Raw genomic sequence first — 17,967 nt, 5'->3', positions numbered from 1 at the left:
CCTTTTTTTCTAAGTCATTTCCCAGTTTAAAAAAATATATATATATGATTGTCATATCAGCACTGAAATCTCTCATCTCCTGAAAGCACATTGCTCTCCTGTTGCTTGCTTTTGCATTTGAAGGAACAACCCATTTATTTAAAAAAATTCTCTTATTTCAACTGATGAAAATACACCAGCAATTTCCCGGTTTGGAGCTCATACATGCATTAGCAAACACAACCAATATCAAGATATAATGGTCAACTGCCAATTTTAATATAGTTTAATTTATCAGAGCAAACAACATACTGGTGATTTAACAGTTCTTTATGTGTCCTGTTTGTGTACAGTTTGTCCTGAGCTCTCATTTTAATATGCCCAGCTAATCTATTAAATTAGATATCAGGAGATAAGGCTTCAAAATTTCTGTCTAATTTGCTGATAAATGTAATCCAACAGCTACACTGAAAATCCCAAAACTGAATGACCAGATAATCTGAAATCTTCTTCTAAGGTCCACAAATAGCAGAGCAATAAATGTGTTTCTTACTGACCCTGAAGTTTCTCAAATATTTTGCTTTAGTCTTGGCTGAAAAATAGAAATGACCTTGCTGAGGCCTTGAAACTGTCATATTGGTTTATTGTATGAATTATTTCAGTCAAAAACCCAAACAGCTTTTGTTCTGCTTGGTTTCATTGTCAGACGGCATTTGAGTCCAGAGAGCAGAGAGTGGAACTGATATTTCACAGGAAGTCAGTGCAGTGCAGATTTCTCCAGAGGCCCAGACACAAAGTTTAGATTCACCAAAACTTCACTGTGGGAAAGAAAGTCTTCTACAGCTAAGCTACACTTAATACTCAGCACTCTCAGCGAGGTTATGGAAAGGACAGCAGTGAGAGAGAAGCTGCTGAGTCTGAACACCTTCAAAAGCACTTGTTGGAAGATTAGTGGGTTGACTGCTAGATTCAGGATTCCCTTCTCAATTATCTGCAGCATGCGCTTGTCAGAACGGCGACAAAGGTGCAAAAAAACTGTTATTAGCTGTTAAATCCCTCACTGTCCTATATTATTGCAAAATCACGGCACATGTTGCTGTTAATACTGCACACCAACTGTATTCATACAAAGTGTCTGCAGTTCATAAACCAAGAGTTAGTATACAAGTCGATATTTGCTTAGCAGCTTTTGACATAAATACTAATGTAACATTAGTGTCATTAGGTAATGTTATAATCATCATTCTTTTTTTGTCTTTCCTGCTGTTGCCACAGAGTAGGAAAATCAAAGCGATACAAAATGGTTAATTGTTAATTCCCTAATTATTCCTATTTTAAGGCACAGATTTACACAAGAATCATCAGTAAAGTATTTTACAGCATACCTGGCTGTCCAGTCTGCTCAGATCGACTAAAACCTTACAACCAACAGAGGGACGTTTTTATTCCTTCATTCAGAAACAGACTCCACCTTCTAAAATACTGCAAATCACAGTGTTTTGTATGAAGAGCATTTTGCTGTATCATAGCTGAATTCTTCCTGTTATATCCTAATACTCATATCATAAAGAGTCAATGCCCGTGGGTTCAGCTTAACTTGTGATTGTCTCTGTGCACATTTCAAAATGACTGAAATCTATTATCACAGTCCTTCATTTTCTCAAATGGTCGCAATCTTCATGTCTGTAGAATCATCATATAATCCGATTTTTCTTTCAGCCACTGAATCATAACAGCTGACAATTACTGCCTCAGTTACATGTGCACATCCGTACACATGAGAAACTTTGTAATTAAAGCAGTTCTCTGCTTGTGCTTTTTTTGGCCAGCGATGTGTTTTCAGGTTAAAATCATAGAGTGAGATGCTTACAGCACATCTCGACCGATTCATGCTTCTGTGAGCGCAATCGTTCCCCTGCAGGCACTAAATACAGCATATAAACAAAATTATATCTAAAAATGACCTTCATTATATGACCTCTTATCTGCAATCTTGTTTCACACTCTTTAGACTTATCTATACTGCATTTACAAACAATCAGAGATAAGAGAGCATCGCCTGAAACAAGGTTGAAACAAAAGTGTTCCTGTTGCGCTCGCTGTTCGCTTCCAATAAATCGCAACCACCATTCGCTGCGCAGCCGGCAAAGGGCACTTAGACCGACACTTAACAAAGCTGTTCACGTTTCTGTTGTTGGTAACATCTGGAAGCCTGCGTATGCGCAGCTGTGCTCACAGCCGGTGGAAGGTCGAGGGCACAGGCTGCGCACAGAACTGGAGGAGTCTCTTACTGAGGATGACGCCGGTGCAGACCAGCGCGATGCCGCTCGCGATGGTGGAGACCACGACAGCCAGGATCAGTGACGTCGACATCTGGCCCTGCGGATCGAAGCCTCGAGGGACGGCTGGGAGAGACGAGAGAGGAGAGAGGAGAGAAGGTCAGGCTACAACAAAACCTTTGACCCGTTTAGGTTGAAAAATAATTTTGTAGGATTGATCATTAAAATGAACTTCTAACACCTCATGGATGTTGTCAAAAAGAAAAGGTAGTGTTTGCTGGAGGGTAAGAACGCACCTACGGCACCGATACATGTAACGTTATCACTGGCCAGGACTTCATCGTCGTCACAGAGGCAGAGGACGAGGTGAGTATCTTCCTCTCGCTTGCAGCTCTGTGTCTGACAGTGGCTGCAGTTCAGCTGCACCTTGATCTCACACTCGCCGTGACTCTCCATGGCTACAAGGAACAATGCACACACACACACAAATAAAGAAACACAAACACCAGAAGGAAAAGTGTTTGTTAGATCATCAGGCAGAATACTCTACGGTCGGGTGATATTCTGTTTGTTTTTATTTATTTTTGTATTTGTTTTATATTCCTATTACACTTCATGATGTTTTCCTTAAAATACCGTGGATTGCTGTTTGAACTATTTACCTTTAAAAAAAAAAAAAAAAGAACAAGAAAAGGGAAAATACTTTCTTTAAAAAAAGAAAAAGAAAGAATATTCATTACCTTTCATTTAAGTTTCAAGTCTTCAGAAAAACTCTAAACTCTAAATTCGGACCCAAACAGAGCTCAATTGTTTCTTGACAAAGATTGACAGGCAATGCAGGCTTTAGGCAAAGACGAGAATATAATTTAATTACAGATAACATATTTGCCTTGAAACCTTATTATTTTGTTAATATCTCTATTTTCACATCCTGCATCATGCCTCTATTTTCACGTATGTGTTTTATGTTGCAGATTCAGTCATTGTGTTTGAAAGTGCTGCTTCGTCGTCACTTTCAAACACAATGACTGAATCTGCACAACAACAGCAACGTCTTTCACATGAGCATGGAGGTCTGTTTGTTGGTGCCGAAGGCAACATGCTGCATGAGGCAGCGAATTAGCTGACCGCCTTCCTCTTCCTCTCGATGAATAATGAGAATCAGATGGTCGTTAGTGTCATCACAAATGACAAAAACAAAAACAGTCCATATATTCGTGCATCACAGGTAGGCCTAAATGTTCAGCTAGATAGTTCGGGTCTCAGTTTGGGTTGAGCCTGCAGTTTTCATTGATTGATCATGTAAATATTACACACCGATCACACCAATTTCCCACTTAATTTCTTTGTATGACATTTTTTGTCATAACTTCTTTAATACAATTCGTCATTTTTGTCATCAGTTTGAACCTTCATTTTCTAAGTGACGTCTGTTTATCATTTAACATCTGTGTTTTTTCAAGAAAACTTGAACCAGTACTACTTGTCGCCAGTTAGCTGCTTTATTCATCCGGTATGTTTTTGCAGTCCATTCTATTCAGCTGTATTCTTTTCTAGTTTGCCAAAAAAAAAAAACTAAACTAAGTTTGCTTGTTTTTTCTGGACATTTCAACTGCATCCAAATGCAGATCGAGTTTGCTCTCTGCTCTAGTCTACTCTCTTCTAGTTTGATCAAATAATCTTCACCCAGTTTCCATTTACAAACCTTCTCTGGGACTTTCTTCTGCATCTCACGTCCATCACCATCAACCTTTTTCAACCGGATTCTATTTCAATCTGGTTTGGACAAAACGGATCGTAACTTTACTTGCTTCTTTGGTTTGGTCTGAGTTTGGTCTTCATTGTTTTGTATTCTTCTTCACTTGAATCTACTCGAATTGAACTTTTTTGGTCAAAATGATTTGGTAGCAAGACATCCTCTTCAGCACATAGAGCATCAGGTCATCCTGAAGTCACAATAACTTATGACGCAGGACACCACTGATCTACAGATAAACTCCCAAAAGCTTTCACGCCATAAAACTCACCAGGTCAAATAAACATTTTATCCCGTTTCGGCTCGGGTGTGACTCCCTCTCGTGGTTTGAACCAGCTGACCTCTGACCCTTCTGTCAGCCTCACAAGGTGAAACTATCCAGACAACTAATGTCTGCTGCTCTACGGTTGAACATTGTTACAACTCCACAATGATAAACTCAGTATTTCAGCTGAAACTATAATGCACATTTAAGGTTTTATTCTCTGTTTGTTTCTCATGCAAATTAATAACGCTTGCAAATATTATTGATGTTTAGAAGTAATGTTTATATAGTTCATCTGCAGACTCTCTGCCTGTCTTTTGTTACTCATATTGGCTGACAATATGAACTTGTATTAAGTGTTTGTGTAACTGATATCAACAAGTGTTTACCTTTAGTCATGGTGGATGAATAATGAACTTTATTCTTAGCCATACCAAAATTAATAATTAGCCCTTTTCATAATGGAAGCGCTCTCCTTCTTTTCAGAGCAGGCTCGGTGATTGGTCATCGGACACTTGACCCCGCCTCCAACCTGGCCAGTCATAAAAACTGTAAACCTCAGACTGAAGCGGGCTTTTTCTCTTCTGATTAACCTTAATATTTATCATTAGTCTCTCTCTGTTTAAGTTAATCTCACCCTTTCCGATCGTTTCACAGTTACCACGCTTTATATTTCTCATTAACCCCAAATAAACTTCAAGCCAAGTCAAGAAGGCGATTAATTGAGTTTAATTATCGCATGCAACTGACAATGCCGTTGTTTTATTCTTTCTCTCAGCTTTGCTTATAAAAAGTGTTTTTAGTAATCTAGTAAGTTTAAATCCAGTTATCTCTCAACCCGGACAAAGCTCAGAAGATCCGTTTTGCCAAAGCTGACAGTCTACTCTGGTCTGCTGTACTTTATTGTATTCCAATCTAATTTTACAAAACAAAACAAAAAAACATCAGCTAAAGGTCTATTTACAAGCTTTTAAAAAAGGCTCAACAGCCTTTCATGGTCTTCAACAAAAGGTGCTATGTGCTTCCTGCTCTCTCGTATCCTCTGCTCTTCTCTACTCTCCTTTGATTTAGTGATTATCTTTCAAACATATAAACATGTCATTATAATGTGAGTCTGACCTGCCAGAGGCTGCAAGAATATCTCTCCCATTGGATGGATGAATGAAACTCCGTTCTGACCGTCGGCTGTGATCTCATCCGTCAGCGCAGCGTCGCCTCCTGTCAAAAAAAAAATAATAATAATGTTGTAAATTCTACCATTACTCAGTTTTACAAATAATATCAATACTTTTCTGATCCCATTATGATAATTAATGATTATCAGAATGTTTATAAGTGAGTTTATCAGTTGTCACCACAGCTTCTTTTCCAATAAACAACCCAGGTTTTTAGCATGGCGATAAACGGTGACAAAATGTACAATTACTGTGTATGATTACCATGGCAACAAACTGACAAACTATCCATTTGCACTGGATAGTAGTTCTTGATATCACTTGCAAAACTTCTGACAGATGACTCTACACACAGCTAAATATTTAAAGAAATACAGAGATGGCACTAAAATAATTAGTTTTTTTAAGAAGTTTAGATGTGGTTGAAATGAAACGAGGCCGCGAGAGAGAAGAAGTAAAATCCACAGATCAAAGAAAAGACTGGACTTTTCATAGCAGGTGATATATAAACAGCTCGAAAAAAAAAGAAGAAAAAAGAGACAGCATTGTTACCTCTGTATCCTCCTCCACCACCTCCGGCCGTGCAGGCTCCACCTCCACCTCCAAAACCCCCAAAAGTTGACCAGCTGAGCTTGGACAGTGCCAGGGGACACGAGGACCCCCCCTCTGCACCTTCCACCAGAGACTTGCCAGCCCTCAGGTGAGGACTGGGGGTGTCATTCCAGCCGCCACCTCCACCTTTAGTTAAACAAACATGATTTACGTCCAGAGGTATTACCTTGGATGTACAGGGAAATCAGAGACATGACTGGCTCCTTTGTTTGATAGATGCAGCAAGGGGATTGTTGTTCACAAAACTAGCCTGCAGGTAATGGTGGAAAGTTAATACGTACGTTTACTCAAGTACTGTACTTAAACACAATTTAGACTTACTTTCCATTTCAGTTAACTTTTACATTTCAGAGTGAAACATAGTACATTTTGCTCCCTAGCATTTATCTGGTAGCTTTAGTCACTTGTTGCTTTTCAGATCTATAGTTTATACCTAAAATATATCCGTTGCTATATATGCATTAATATACATAGATTAGATGCTTCAACAGTATCATGGGTTAAAATTAGCTTTATCAACTAATTCATATTTAAATAAATGAATAAGAAATTTTCTCAGCTCAGATAAAGATCCCTCAAGAACTATTTTCACAGGCGTATAACGCTCGTGACTAGTAAACTAATCTTGATGTGAAAAGTTTTCCTGTCAAGTTACATTAAGTTTCTTTGCAGTCTGGGATAAAGTGATAAAAGTGATGTCATCCCCAAACCAAGCCAATAGCCAGTTGTTGAGCTTCCATTGAGTATCGGTGCTTGTAGTGTTGGCTGTGTGTCTGGCTCCACTGGCACTGGTCAGTCACTACTGGTAACTGCACATTTCTGAGTCAGATGCAATCAGTGAGCGAGAGCTGGAAATCAGACTCTGCTCACTGTGCTGGAACCTAATGATACGTCTCGTAAAAGGCAAGATTTTCAAAAGAAGCTCAGTCATGTTGAGACTATGATTGACAAGATGTCAGCACATCTAGCTGGAGATTTGAGTGTAAAAAGCACAGATAGACAGCACTGAAGTGAGTGGGGAATGTCAACGCAGAGCTTTTGATTTGTTCAACAGCTTTTGTTTTGTTGAGCTGCTTCTTTGTTTCTGTTTGTAGGCAGCTGGTGGGCAGACATGAGAGGGTCAACAGTGAAGCTTCAGCCATTCAGTCTGCCAAAAAGCGTGAAACAAAAGGCAGAAAAAAAAAAAAAAGCCTTTTTTTTTTTTTTTTTTTTGGTTTAACATCCACTTAAGACACTGATGTCAAGGACAGCTTCAATGTAGTTTCTCTGTGGCTTTGTCGATATATAAAGCTTGAATTTAATTTCTGAATTCATCAAGTGCTGCATAAAGACAGAGACCCCTTGCAATGAAAAATATACATTTTCAATCACCAAATGATCAAAGCCTCTAATCCACACTGAAGGGCAGACAAAAGCATTAAATGAATAACTCATGTCTAGCAGGAGTTCCTAAGCCTTAGCAAATTTATAAAATTCTTTAAATTTCACACTGCGATCCAAGATCAAATATCTGTCCTCCAGCTCGAGTCTCGTGACGGAAGGATGACCACTTTTAACATCGGCAGTCACATTTCACAAACACTCAGTTTGCACAGTTCAGATCTCCTCTGCTCCGCACTCAGAGCTACATACCTCCCCTGACACTCAGATCTTTATCCAGACAGTCGCGCTGAAGTTTCAATAAGATGAGCTGCTAGATGTTGTTGAGACTCTGTTGGACAGAGGAGATTTACTAAGAATGTTCCGGCAGGCGATTCCAGGAGCAAAAAGAGAGACCTCTCAGCCATATATGTCCTGCTTCAAAGGGCAAGACCGGTCAGGAAACTAAAATATAACATCCAGATACATCCCATTATCCACAGGCCAAACACAGGCTGCTGTGTGAGAGAGAGCCCACATGTGCATGCCAACCTGCGCTGCTCTGAGCGTGTGAAAACAGAACAATCAAATCCTCTCATGTCCTTCAACCAACACGTCTCTATGCCCAGGTTTTAATGTCTTATCACAATATCACACAACGTTGCGAGTTCACTCATTTTCAATGAGCAAATCCTGTTGTCATCCGAGGCTCAAAGCCCATTGCATACTTCTCTCTGATCATAAAGTGGGAGTCTGGAGCCAGCCATCAGTGCCCAAGAACAACAACTACGATTGCTACTTTTCTATATAAATTAGTTTGCACATACTGTGTTGCATCAAATTCTATTACAAAGCCTGAATGTCCTAAATGTTCTGAAAAGACAGAAGTTTTTTCTTGTGCGCCCATGAAGATGTGAACTGAAATTTATGAATTGCCTTTACACATTTTGAAGAACATAAAAATCTAAAAGCAAGATGTTTCAGGTGCCAACCAACCCAACTTCCCAGGTTTGAGTCAGGCCTGTTGGATTGCACGTTACCAGTCGTCCAATAAAATAATTGGAAAAAAAAAATCCACCAAAACTCTGCCCCTGTTTCTCTTAGATCTCTCTGTCAAAGAGTTGAAACTACTTTCTGCTTTAAAAAAAAAAAAAAGTCCCCATGGAAAATGTCAGGAATACTTTAATCTTTTTAATGACAAAAAACATAAAATACATAAAAATATAAATGAGATCATTTGCATTTTATGATTTGGGGGAACATAGCATTTAAAGTGTTGGTGGTACCTGCTGTGGCAGTTTGACCGTTGGTGCTGGGAACTAGAGTGCTGTTTTCGTACTGCTCCAGTGGTATCTGGTCCAGACTGGACTCGGGATCCTCCAGGTAGGCATTTCCTCCTCCACCCGCTGCAATCAGCAAAGGAACCAGCTCGCCACCCTCCATCTGACAAGGCCACATCAGAGTAACTCACTCGTTTCTGACGGTGTATGTTGAGTGCACTCAACGTTTTACTGAAAATGTAAGAGGGGTTAGAGCCTTGACAAATCATCAGTCTAAACACTAAAGCAAAATGAAAAATCCCAATGTTACTACAGATGAGAGATGATCATAATGAAAGTGAGAAAAGCTTTTTTGGAAGGCCTCCAGGTTGCCACTGGTACTCTAGGCAGACACCCAGGAGAGTTGAAAAACACATCCTGTGGGATTCAGCTACTCGAAAATCCTGTTCCCAATATTGGGTGGAGAGTAGCTACATGAAAGAGCAGAAAAGAAGAGAGCTGAATTTGGGCCGTTGATACTCCGGAGGTTAGCTGATGGAGATCATATTAAAAGTGAGAAAATGTGCAGAGTAGCTCGCATACTTTATTCCCAATCTATACTTAAGCCCATGGATTAGAGTGCAAGACAGAACTGAATCATTTCAATATGCCTGCAGAAATATTTGATGTTTATCCACACATACACACAAACCCGCAGAAGGGACACACACATTTGGGACAACACAAACTATGTTGTGTCACCTTAAAGATGTAAGTGGCCCCTCCTCCTCCGCCTCCTCCCCCAGCCCACTCTGCACCAGCCTCCACCCTCAGGTTGTCTTCAATCACAGACGACTCTCCCAGGCAGATCTTCCGGGTGTGCAGATTTCTCTACACCATGTGGGGAAAAGGAGACGTTCCAGAGGGAAATAAAAAAAAAAAAAAAAAAAAGCATGACTTCACAAAAACATGAATCCAGCAGGCAAGAAAATTGTATCTAGGTCACTCACATCTCTCCTTTTTATGGCAAAAAAAAAAAAAAGAAAGAAGATCCCACTGGGACATCGCACACATGTCAATGAATCCTTCCAGCCTGTCCTCACGCTCACCCTACTCACCCCGGGGCACGCGTCCTCTCCCTGGTGGCCCACCAAGATGTAAAGTACATCTCCTTTCTCAAGAGGAAATATGGCAGATATAAAGACACCGTGGTTGCGTTTGTTATGGTTTTTGGCTCCTTTTCCTCCCGCAGCCCCATAAGCAGAGATCCTGAGGGAGATCATTACAAAAAAAATTCAATTGAATTCTGTGACTGAAAGAAATTGCTCCTGGCTCAGCCTCCACAGTATATACAGGGGGACGTCAATACTTTAAAGCAAACATCTCCTTTGCTTATGGATATCTGTCACAAGACACGGATCAAAAGAGTTACTTTCACAAACACACATGAAGTTGATCTTCACAGGGAAGTACAGATGAGTGTGAGTTAGCCGAGTAATTCAGCACTTTTGTGTTGCCTCATCTTATGTCGTAAGTCGATAATGAGGTCCCTTGGCTGGCTGTGCAAAGACAATGAAATACCTGAAGTCTCGATCTGACATCATAAGTACATCATTTAAAAATGTATTTATTAATTCACAAACAAATAAAGGAAATACAAAATATTTTTGAAAATACAGTTTAAAAAGAGGAATTCATATGAACTGGATTCATATAAGTTATTAAGAAAACAGATTTCAATCAGGCATTTAAAAGAGAAATTTCCGTTCTCATTTTGCATTTCCATTTCCAATAAACTATAGTGCAGTCAAATTCATAACCAAGAAAAAAAAAACGTCTCGATACAATACCGTGGCTCAGTTATGTGCTTTTAATCATTTCTGGACTACAATCAAGATAGCACAGAGGAATATGTGGCACTTATAGAGCACCTCTTTGGCTTAGAGGTTCACACAGCATGTTTGCCTTTCATTCCCACACACACTCACACAATGACCATTTGATCCGTTAGAAGGATTAAATTCAGTAATTGCTGATAGGATAGTTCATAGGACTTTCTGACAGTAAAAGGAATTTTCATTCATCATTGGGTCTTCCTGTGTCAACAATCAGGTCTCTCTATCTAATCCAGTTTCCCAGCTCATGAGGTGGCTATGTCCTCCTGGACTGTGTGTTGCCATAAGCCAAGGTTACGGCTTCAGACTGAGACAGTGAAGTGTTTTCCAAGGTTAACCAGATTCAAATCTAGAAGATTGTGGGGGACAATATTACCTGGACCTGGGAGGCTAGGAACTTAAAGATAGATTGACAAGACACCTTTACACTCGTCACTCTGTCTCTCCTCGATCAAGTTCTGTCAATAAACACAGCTGTTTTACAGCCGAGGCGATATGATTTTCTTCTCATTGACAAAAAAAAAAAAATATCACTAAACTTGTAATTTGAGCATAACCACCGTCTCCTCTGTCACTTACAGGTATCTGTTAGTAGCTGGAACCCTCCACATTTGGACTCCTTTCAAGGCTCCTTCTTTCCTCACGGTCACACTGACATTCTTGTTCCTGTAGGTGCTGTCACACTGGGCTTGGGTCGGGCCGTAGGGTCCACTGGCACCGCATGAATTAAACCACCATGCCATGAGAGAAACCTCTACAAAAAAGCCCGACAAAGAGGAAGAACAAGAGCAGTGAGAACACGTTACAATAATTGAGCGAGTCGGTAAACTTATGCACTGTATATTTATGTCGGAAAAAAAGGGACAAAAACACAAGAAAGGATTTACATGAGACTGAGATAAGCTGTTTAACATTGGAGGACAGAAACAAGTGCATGGCTCTGCATCTACGAGAGTCACTGGAAATTCCATTGACCACCTGCTAGCCAATGTGAGTGAACGGAAAATGGATTAAAAGCTTCTGGTCATCGGACACGGCAGATAAACCTTCGAGCATCAGAGAAATTGTGAGTGTACAAGCCAGCACCTGCTATGCAAATTCTGCACGACAAATGGATTAAAGAGTGTGACACAGTAAACATAAGGATGGTGCAGGAATTCACAAGGTATCCAAGGTGACTGCTGGAGCTATGTGGTACCTGAAGCCGACGGCTCCGGAAGGGGGCTTAAGAAATCCTCCAGGTCTGCCATGGGAATCAGAGAGTTGAGATCTGAGCAGAGAGAAAAGGAGTTATAGTCACTCCACTGGATCATAAATTATATCCAGACTGAAAGCAAGAAGAAAGAGTCTTATAGATGAACAAGAGAGGTTTTCTGAGATGAATTCTTGAGCGGGAAAAAAAAATCATGAATATGTTTCCCTCTTGGTCCTCGTCCACAATGCGGACACACAGGCATCTTTGTCCATTTATTGGTGATAAAGTTGGTGCATTGTCCTGTGCCAAGCCCTCAAACAAATCTGGTGTCTTTAAATTTGATTAAGCAACAATGGTCTTCACAGTCTCAACATTACAAGCCTCTACACTGAACAGTGAAACAAGATCCCATCAGGGAGAGAGGTCATAAATAGGGAGAGAGATCGTTCTAAGTTAGGGATTTTTTAAATTGCTTTGACATCCTGAAATTATGCCTGATAGCAGTCAGAAAATGTTCCAGTCTTTCCCAACTGGAGCTGTGCAACAGCCATATATACCGCTGTGCGTCCCTCGTTTGAAAGCATCTTTCTCTTAAATCATGGACAAGCAAAAACAGACCTTTCACATCTGTTTATCACTCAGTACCAAAAATATTTGTAAAAAAAACAAACAAAAAACCTCCATCATGACTGTGAGAATTCAAATTCAAAGTGCAACGACACGGACACAGGAATGTTGGCACACACGATTGTCATATTGCGGTACTGCATTGGCTGCAAATCATGAAACTTTGGTTCGCACCCAATTTTTGAGACGGGTCATCAAACGAATGACTAAATACCACTGCAGCCCTGAGCAAAAGACAGCAATCAGCTGTCTGGAGGACTCCATGTACTCCTCCTGCTCTCCATCTCATTTAACGGCAGATTGATTTCATTAGGTGCACAGACACAGTTGAAGTTTTGAAAGTAATGATATGTGATAATATGAGAGAGATGGTTAGCCTTCAAGAACATTTTGTTTGCTATTGGCTTTACATCATGCCTAGTGCCTAAAATTCATGGTAAACCATTAACATTACATTTCGTTTAGCTGACGCTTTTATCCAAAGCGACTTACAATAAGTGCATTACAACCATGAGGGTACAAAACCCAGAACAACAAGAATCAAGAAAATACAATTTCTTCAAGAAAGCCAAACTACAAAGTTCTATCAGTAAGTTACATTTTAAGCTACTAAAGTTCTACTGTTCAAGGTAAAGTCGGAAGAGGTGTGTTTTTAGTTTACGGTGGAAGATGTACAGACTTTCCGCTGTCCTGATGTCGTTGGGGAGCTCATTTCACCATTTAGGAGCCAGGACAGCAAACAGTCGTGATTTTGTAGAGTGTTTAGCTCGCAGCGAGGGAGCGATAAGCCGATTGGTAGAAGCAGAGCGGAGGGAGCGGGCTGGGGTGTAAGGTTGGACCATGTCCTGGATGTAGACTGGACCCGACCTGTTCGCAGCGCGCTACGCAAGTACCAATGTTTTGAAACGGATGCGGGCGGCTACTGTTAACCAGTGAAGGGAGCGGAGGAGGAGGAGGGGGAGCAGGAGGAGGAGGAGGAGGAGGAGTGTGAGTGAATTTAGGAGGTTGAAGACAAGCTGAGCTGCTGCATTCTGGATGAGCTGCAGAGGTCGAATGGCACTAACAGGTAGACCTGCCACGAGGGAGTTACAACAGTCGAGGCGTGAGATGACCAGAGCCTGGACCAGAACCTGGACCAGAGCCTGGACCAGAGCCTGGACCAGAACCTGGATCAGAGCCTGGACCAGAACCTGCGCCGCCTTCTGAGTGAGAAGGGGACGTATTCCCCTGATGTTGTGCAGCATGTATCTACAGGAACGTGTTGTTGCAGTAATGTTGGCAGTAAGGGAGAGTTGACTGTCGAGTGTCACACCGAGGTTCCTAGCAGTCAGGGTCGGGGCTAGCACGGAGGTGTCAAAGGCAATAGTCAGGTCGAGGGTGGGCGAGTCTTTCCCTGGAAGGAAAAGCAGTTCAGTCTTGTCGAGGTTGATCTTCAGGTGGTGTTTGGACATCCACTGAGAGATGTCAGTCAGGCAGGCAGAGATTCGTGCGGCTACCTGTGTTTCAGATTAACAGCCTCAAGCATAGTGTGATGCAAGTTGGATTACCTGTGCTGAAGCAGGCTGCTCCAATTGCAATATCATCGAGTGCGATGTCAGCAGTGGAGCCGTGTTCCCACACAGCTGTCACCTTCACGTGGAACCTGAAGCAAAGCAAATACCGTATCTATCAGAGAATTACAGGACTTCAGGTTGGATATGTTCACTGAACTGCTCAGAGTAAAGAATCAAAGTCAAAATAGTCTTCAGAGCAGCAAGTTTTCTCTTCTCATCACCAATCTAGAGTATGCACACATCCTCAACCTTCAGCATCACAGACACGGAAAACCAAACAAATGCAAAAACATTACAGCGCTTTGTAATAGCGCAATTCAAGTTAAATTATAAGTGATCTTTTAAACACAGGAGATCATGTCTGATTCTTTTGTTGCAGCTCCTCGACCCTTTCATTTTCCTCTTTCAATGGTCTCATGCATGCTGAATCCAAATATGTTTTCAGAATTTCTTACCTGTGGTATTTTTGTTTTAGTAAACTCAAATAACCATGAAAAGGCAGTAACACTAAAGACGGTTGTTCCTGAGGCCAGATATAGGTGAAAATCAAACACTTGTATGTTTTAGAGGTACATTTGTACCTATTGCCCCCCCCCCCCCCCCCCCCCCCCCCCCCCCCCCCCCCCCCCCCCCCCCCCCCCCCCCCCCCCCCCCCCCCCCCCCCCCCCCCCCCCCCCCCCCCCCCCCCCCCCCCCCCCCCCCCCCCCCCCCCCCCCCCCCCCCCCCCCCCCCCCCCCCAATCTTATTAATGAATAAGTATTCTACCTTCTGACACTTAAAGACCATCCCTGGCAGCAAAATTCAACACAATAAAATTCTGCAGAAGAAACCCTCTAAGGTCCAGCTATTTCAGTTTGTGGGGGAGAAAAAAAAAAAAATGTTGCCCAGTGTTACGTACTCATGATCAAGGCCGGTCAGCTGCAGGGCAACAGCTTCCCAGTCATCCATCCAGTGACCATTTCTCTCCCAGACCAGTGGCGTGCTGCTGGTCCCATTCTCCTCTATCGCCACCAGCAACGAACCGTTAAAGTTTCCAAACAGGTACAGGGAGAAACGCATCTACACAAACAGACAATATCAAGCGTTTGAGACACATTTGATATGATTTAAACAAAAGAGCTGAGGAGAAACAAAGATACTTCAATTATATAATAATAAGAACTGAACCATTATGATTAATACGAACTGACCTGACAAGCAGCAGTGGAGATCGGACGGGGGAAAGAAGAGCTCTGAATGGACGCGTCATGAGGGGAATTACTCTTTCTTACCTGCAGAAACAAGAAGTGCCCTGGGTGTGCACAATAAATGTGACACAGCAGAAGATTTACCAGTGAGTCATAGTTTGTTTTTAGTATTCTTAACCCGTAAATTATAACCTTTTTTTTTTTTTTTTTTTTTTTTTAATCTATAGGTGTAGACTGCAGAATATAAAATAACAACAATTCAGACCAATTCAATTTCATGCTCCATTAGCTTAAATGTGTATAGTGGCTGGCTTTAAAGTATCCACATGAACTCGTAATACTCATGCAGTGCGAATTCATATGGTAGTAATCTCACTAGGCACTCCTATTATTGGCTACAGATAGAAAGTCAATAAATAAAAAAATGTTGACACTTAGAAATGTGAACATGTGAAATTTGGGTAGTTTCCATGTCACCACACCACAATAACTTATCATACTGGCAAGATATTCACCAGAGGAATAGTAATAAAATTAGGATATAATTCACAAACACTGCACAGACACACAAACACTGCCAACCTGGGGTACGCTGCAGAGTGTCACCCTGCATGTCTTCTTTCTCCAGAAGCTCATCTCCAGCGACCATCCTCCAGCCCGAGTGTGGGCTGGACACCGACCAACCACATGAATCCCCTTCAAACGAACAGTAGGAGCCAAATGGAAGAGAATCTGCGAGGAAGCACATTGTTTTCATATTTTGCTGCAACGGAGACTGAATCTGCTAAAATGTCCATCGTGTACCCCCGATGCCTCCTCTTCCAAGGCAAGAATTGTATTTTAGAGAAATCAGCTGAATCCAAATGTTTGTTTGTCTGTGTGCACCTTTACTCTCCACACTTCACTGTACTCTTGATATAATTGCTATACAGAACACCTACAGGTCCTGACCACTCCAAGCCTTTAATGGAAATGTGCTTGTTTTGCGACCCACAGTCGCACGAGCCAATTTTTGCATCCTGCTCAGAGAGCTTGTAGTTTTAGGCCAGAAGCAAGAGACAAAGTTAGCCAACTTCTAAATTTAAACCCTTTTAACAACTCCACTTTTTTTTTATTACACTTGAAAACTGGCCTTTTAATACAGTAGTCCATTAACAACTTTAGTTACATCATCACAATACACGCAGAGAAAACACAGACCAACACTTTTAGTTAAAGTAAAACCACATTTCTGTTGTATCTTCATTTCTGACTGTGTATGGATTAAACAACCAGAAAATATAACATTAAAGAGGGAATTTTAGAGAAGTTTATTGGCATATTTTTGAACTTTATTTCGGGAATTGTTGTTTTCTCGAAAAGAAAAAAGCAAATTAGCACATTTCCCAAAATTAACTATTCATTTAAGCGCTAAACTTGCATGTAAATAAGAAAGATGTTAAAAGGCTCTATTTCCTGCTGTTTCCAGTCTTTGTGCTAAACCTGTCAGCCATCTCTCCACTGGGCTCACAGAGATTTACATCAATTTATACTTGGTAAAATGACAAACAGTGATTTATAAAATGTCTGAGTGTGCATTCAACTTCACAAATAGAGCATAATATATATTTAGCGGGAAGAGAGCATTCACATGAGATGGATTTTATTTGTGGGCCCATTGAAAAAATTACACTGCCTCTAGCTGCTTTCCCCAGGGATCCACAAATCAAGAACTCTAAATAGCCATGACTCCACTGATTTTATTACTGTGTGAGGTAAGGCCTTTGGACTTTCAGTGTGGGGAAGTGTTTTTCTTTATGCAGAATGATTGATGTTTTTAAAGTGTAATATTTCAGACTGTGCAGTGGGGAGAAAATATGAGGTCCTGTTGACCATCTGAAAACGCTTGTTTTCCTGCAGCATACTTTTTAAAACATTTAACAATCCACAAGGGGAGTATCATATAATAAACTCTCGAATATCCTACGTTTGGGCTTGTAAAATGAGTTTAGCATATCAAATTACAACAAATACCATGACACAATTTCCAGCTAATGGAAAAAAAACAAAAAAAACATACTGGTGTTTAAATGGAAATTATTCAAGGACACAGAGTGCACTCAGGCTTCCCACTTTAAATGTCCATATAATAGTAACAGTCTGCACTTCAAATAAATTATGTAAAGGCCCTTGGCATGAAATAATCTGGTGCCTCTGGTCAGAGATTAACAATTTATCCTGGATTTAAATTTTATACAGCAAATGAGATTGCAGATCAAACCACGTTAAAAATCATTCATCATCGTTCTGCATTCTGTGATTTTATTAAGAAAAAAACAAAAACTCACCACAGATGAAGCCCTCGTCCTCTCCTAAAGGACAGTCCGTGTGGAAGTTACACACTTGGCTCTGGTCGATGCAGGCATTTGAGCTTTCACAGTGGAAAGATTCCTCACAGGCTGCGATCTGTTGTTCTGCATCCCAGCAAATACAAAACAATTATATGATTATACAATACTAGAATTGCATATTGTCGACATCAGTGGATCCCAAATGTTATTCTTTGCAATTTCTTGATACAGAGCAGATATGTCTGATCGTAAATTGCACATCGGAGAGTATGTCATTTAACTCATTTTCAGAGGCCTGGTGAGGTACAACTTTTAGAGAAAAGTCTGGAAAATGAAACCTTTTGTCCTGGAAAATGTCCTGGATAAATATAAATCTGAGAGGCACTTGGGGGTCCAAACCACCGGGTTGGGATCCTGGTCGATTCCACCGACCTTTTTCACAGCAGACATTTTGACTTGACCTTATAGGGAAAACATAGGTGTATTATTGATGGCT

The 17,967-nt window shown here is 40.9% G+C and overlaps 1 protein-coding gene across 1 annotated transcript in view; it reads right to left on the bottom strand.

Annotated features, from left to right (window-relative positions):
* The window catches only part of ltk (leukocyte receptor tyrosine kinase), a 52,090-nt gene that overhangs the window by 10,604 nt on the left and 23,519 nt on the right, over positions 1-17,967 (bottom strand). The window contains exons 6-19 of the mRNA XM_069718167.1: positions 17,469-17,594; positions 15,724-15,873; positions 15,145-15,245; positions 14,853-15,013; positions 13,949-14,043; positions 11,778-11,849; positions 11,159-11,333; positions 9,803-9,953; positions 9,447-9,575; positions 8,712-8,868; positions 6,007-6,192; positions 5,399-5,497; positions 2,555-2,716; positions 2,271-2,384 (exon numbers count right to left, since the gene is read on the bottom strand). Of these exons, the coding sequence (XP_069574268.1) occupies positions 2,271-2,384; positions 2,555-2,716; positions 5,399-5,497; positions 6,007-6,192; positions 8,712-8,868; positions 9,447-9,575; positions 9,803-9,953; positions 11,159-11,333; positions 11,778-11,849; positions 13,949-14,043; positions 14,853-15,013; positions 15,145-15,245; positions 15,724-15,873; positions 17,469-17,594 (1,878 nt within the window). The remainder of the gene's footprint in view (positions 1-2,270; positions 2,385-2,554; positions 2,717-5,398; positions 5,498-6,006; positions 6,193-8,711; positions 8,869-9,446; positions 9,576-9,802; positions 9,954-11,158; positions 11,334-11,777; positions 11,850-13,948; positions 14,044-14,852; positions 15,014-15,144; positions 15,246-15,723; positions 15,874-17,468; positions 17,595-17,967) is intronic.

This window comes from Brachyistius frenatus, unplaced genomic scaffold (assembly GCF_029030835.1).
Source record: "Brachyistius frenatus isolate BFR_SWC_R1_liver_20210118 unplaced genomic scaffold, ASM2903083v1 Contig_187, whole genome shotgun sequence".
Lineage (NCBI taxonomy): Eukaryota > Metazoa > Chordata > Actinopteri > Embiotocidae > Brachyistius > Brachyistius frenatus.
This window is presented reverse-complemented; position numbering and strand designations above follow the sequence as displayed.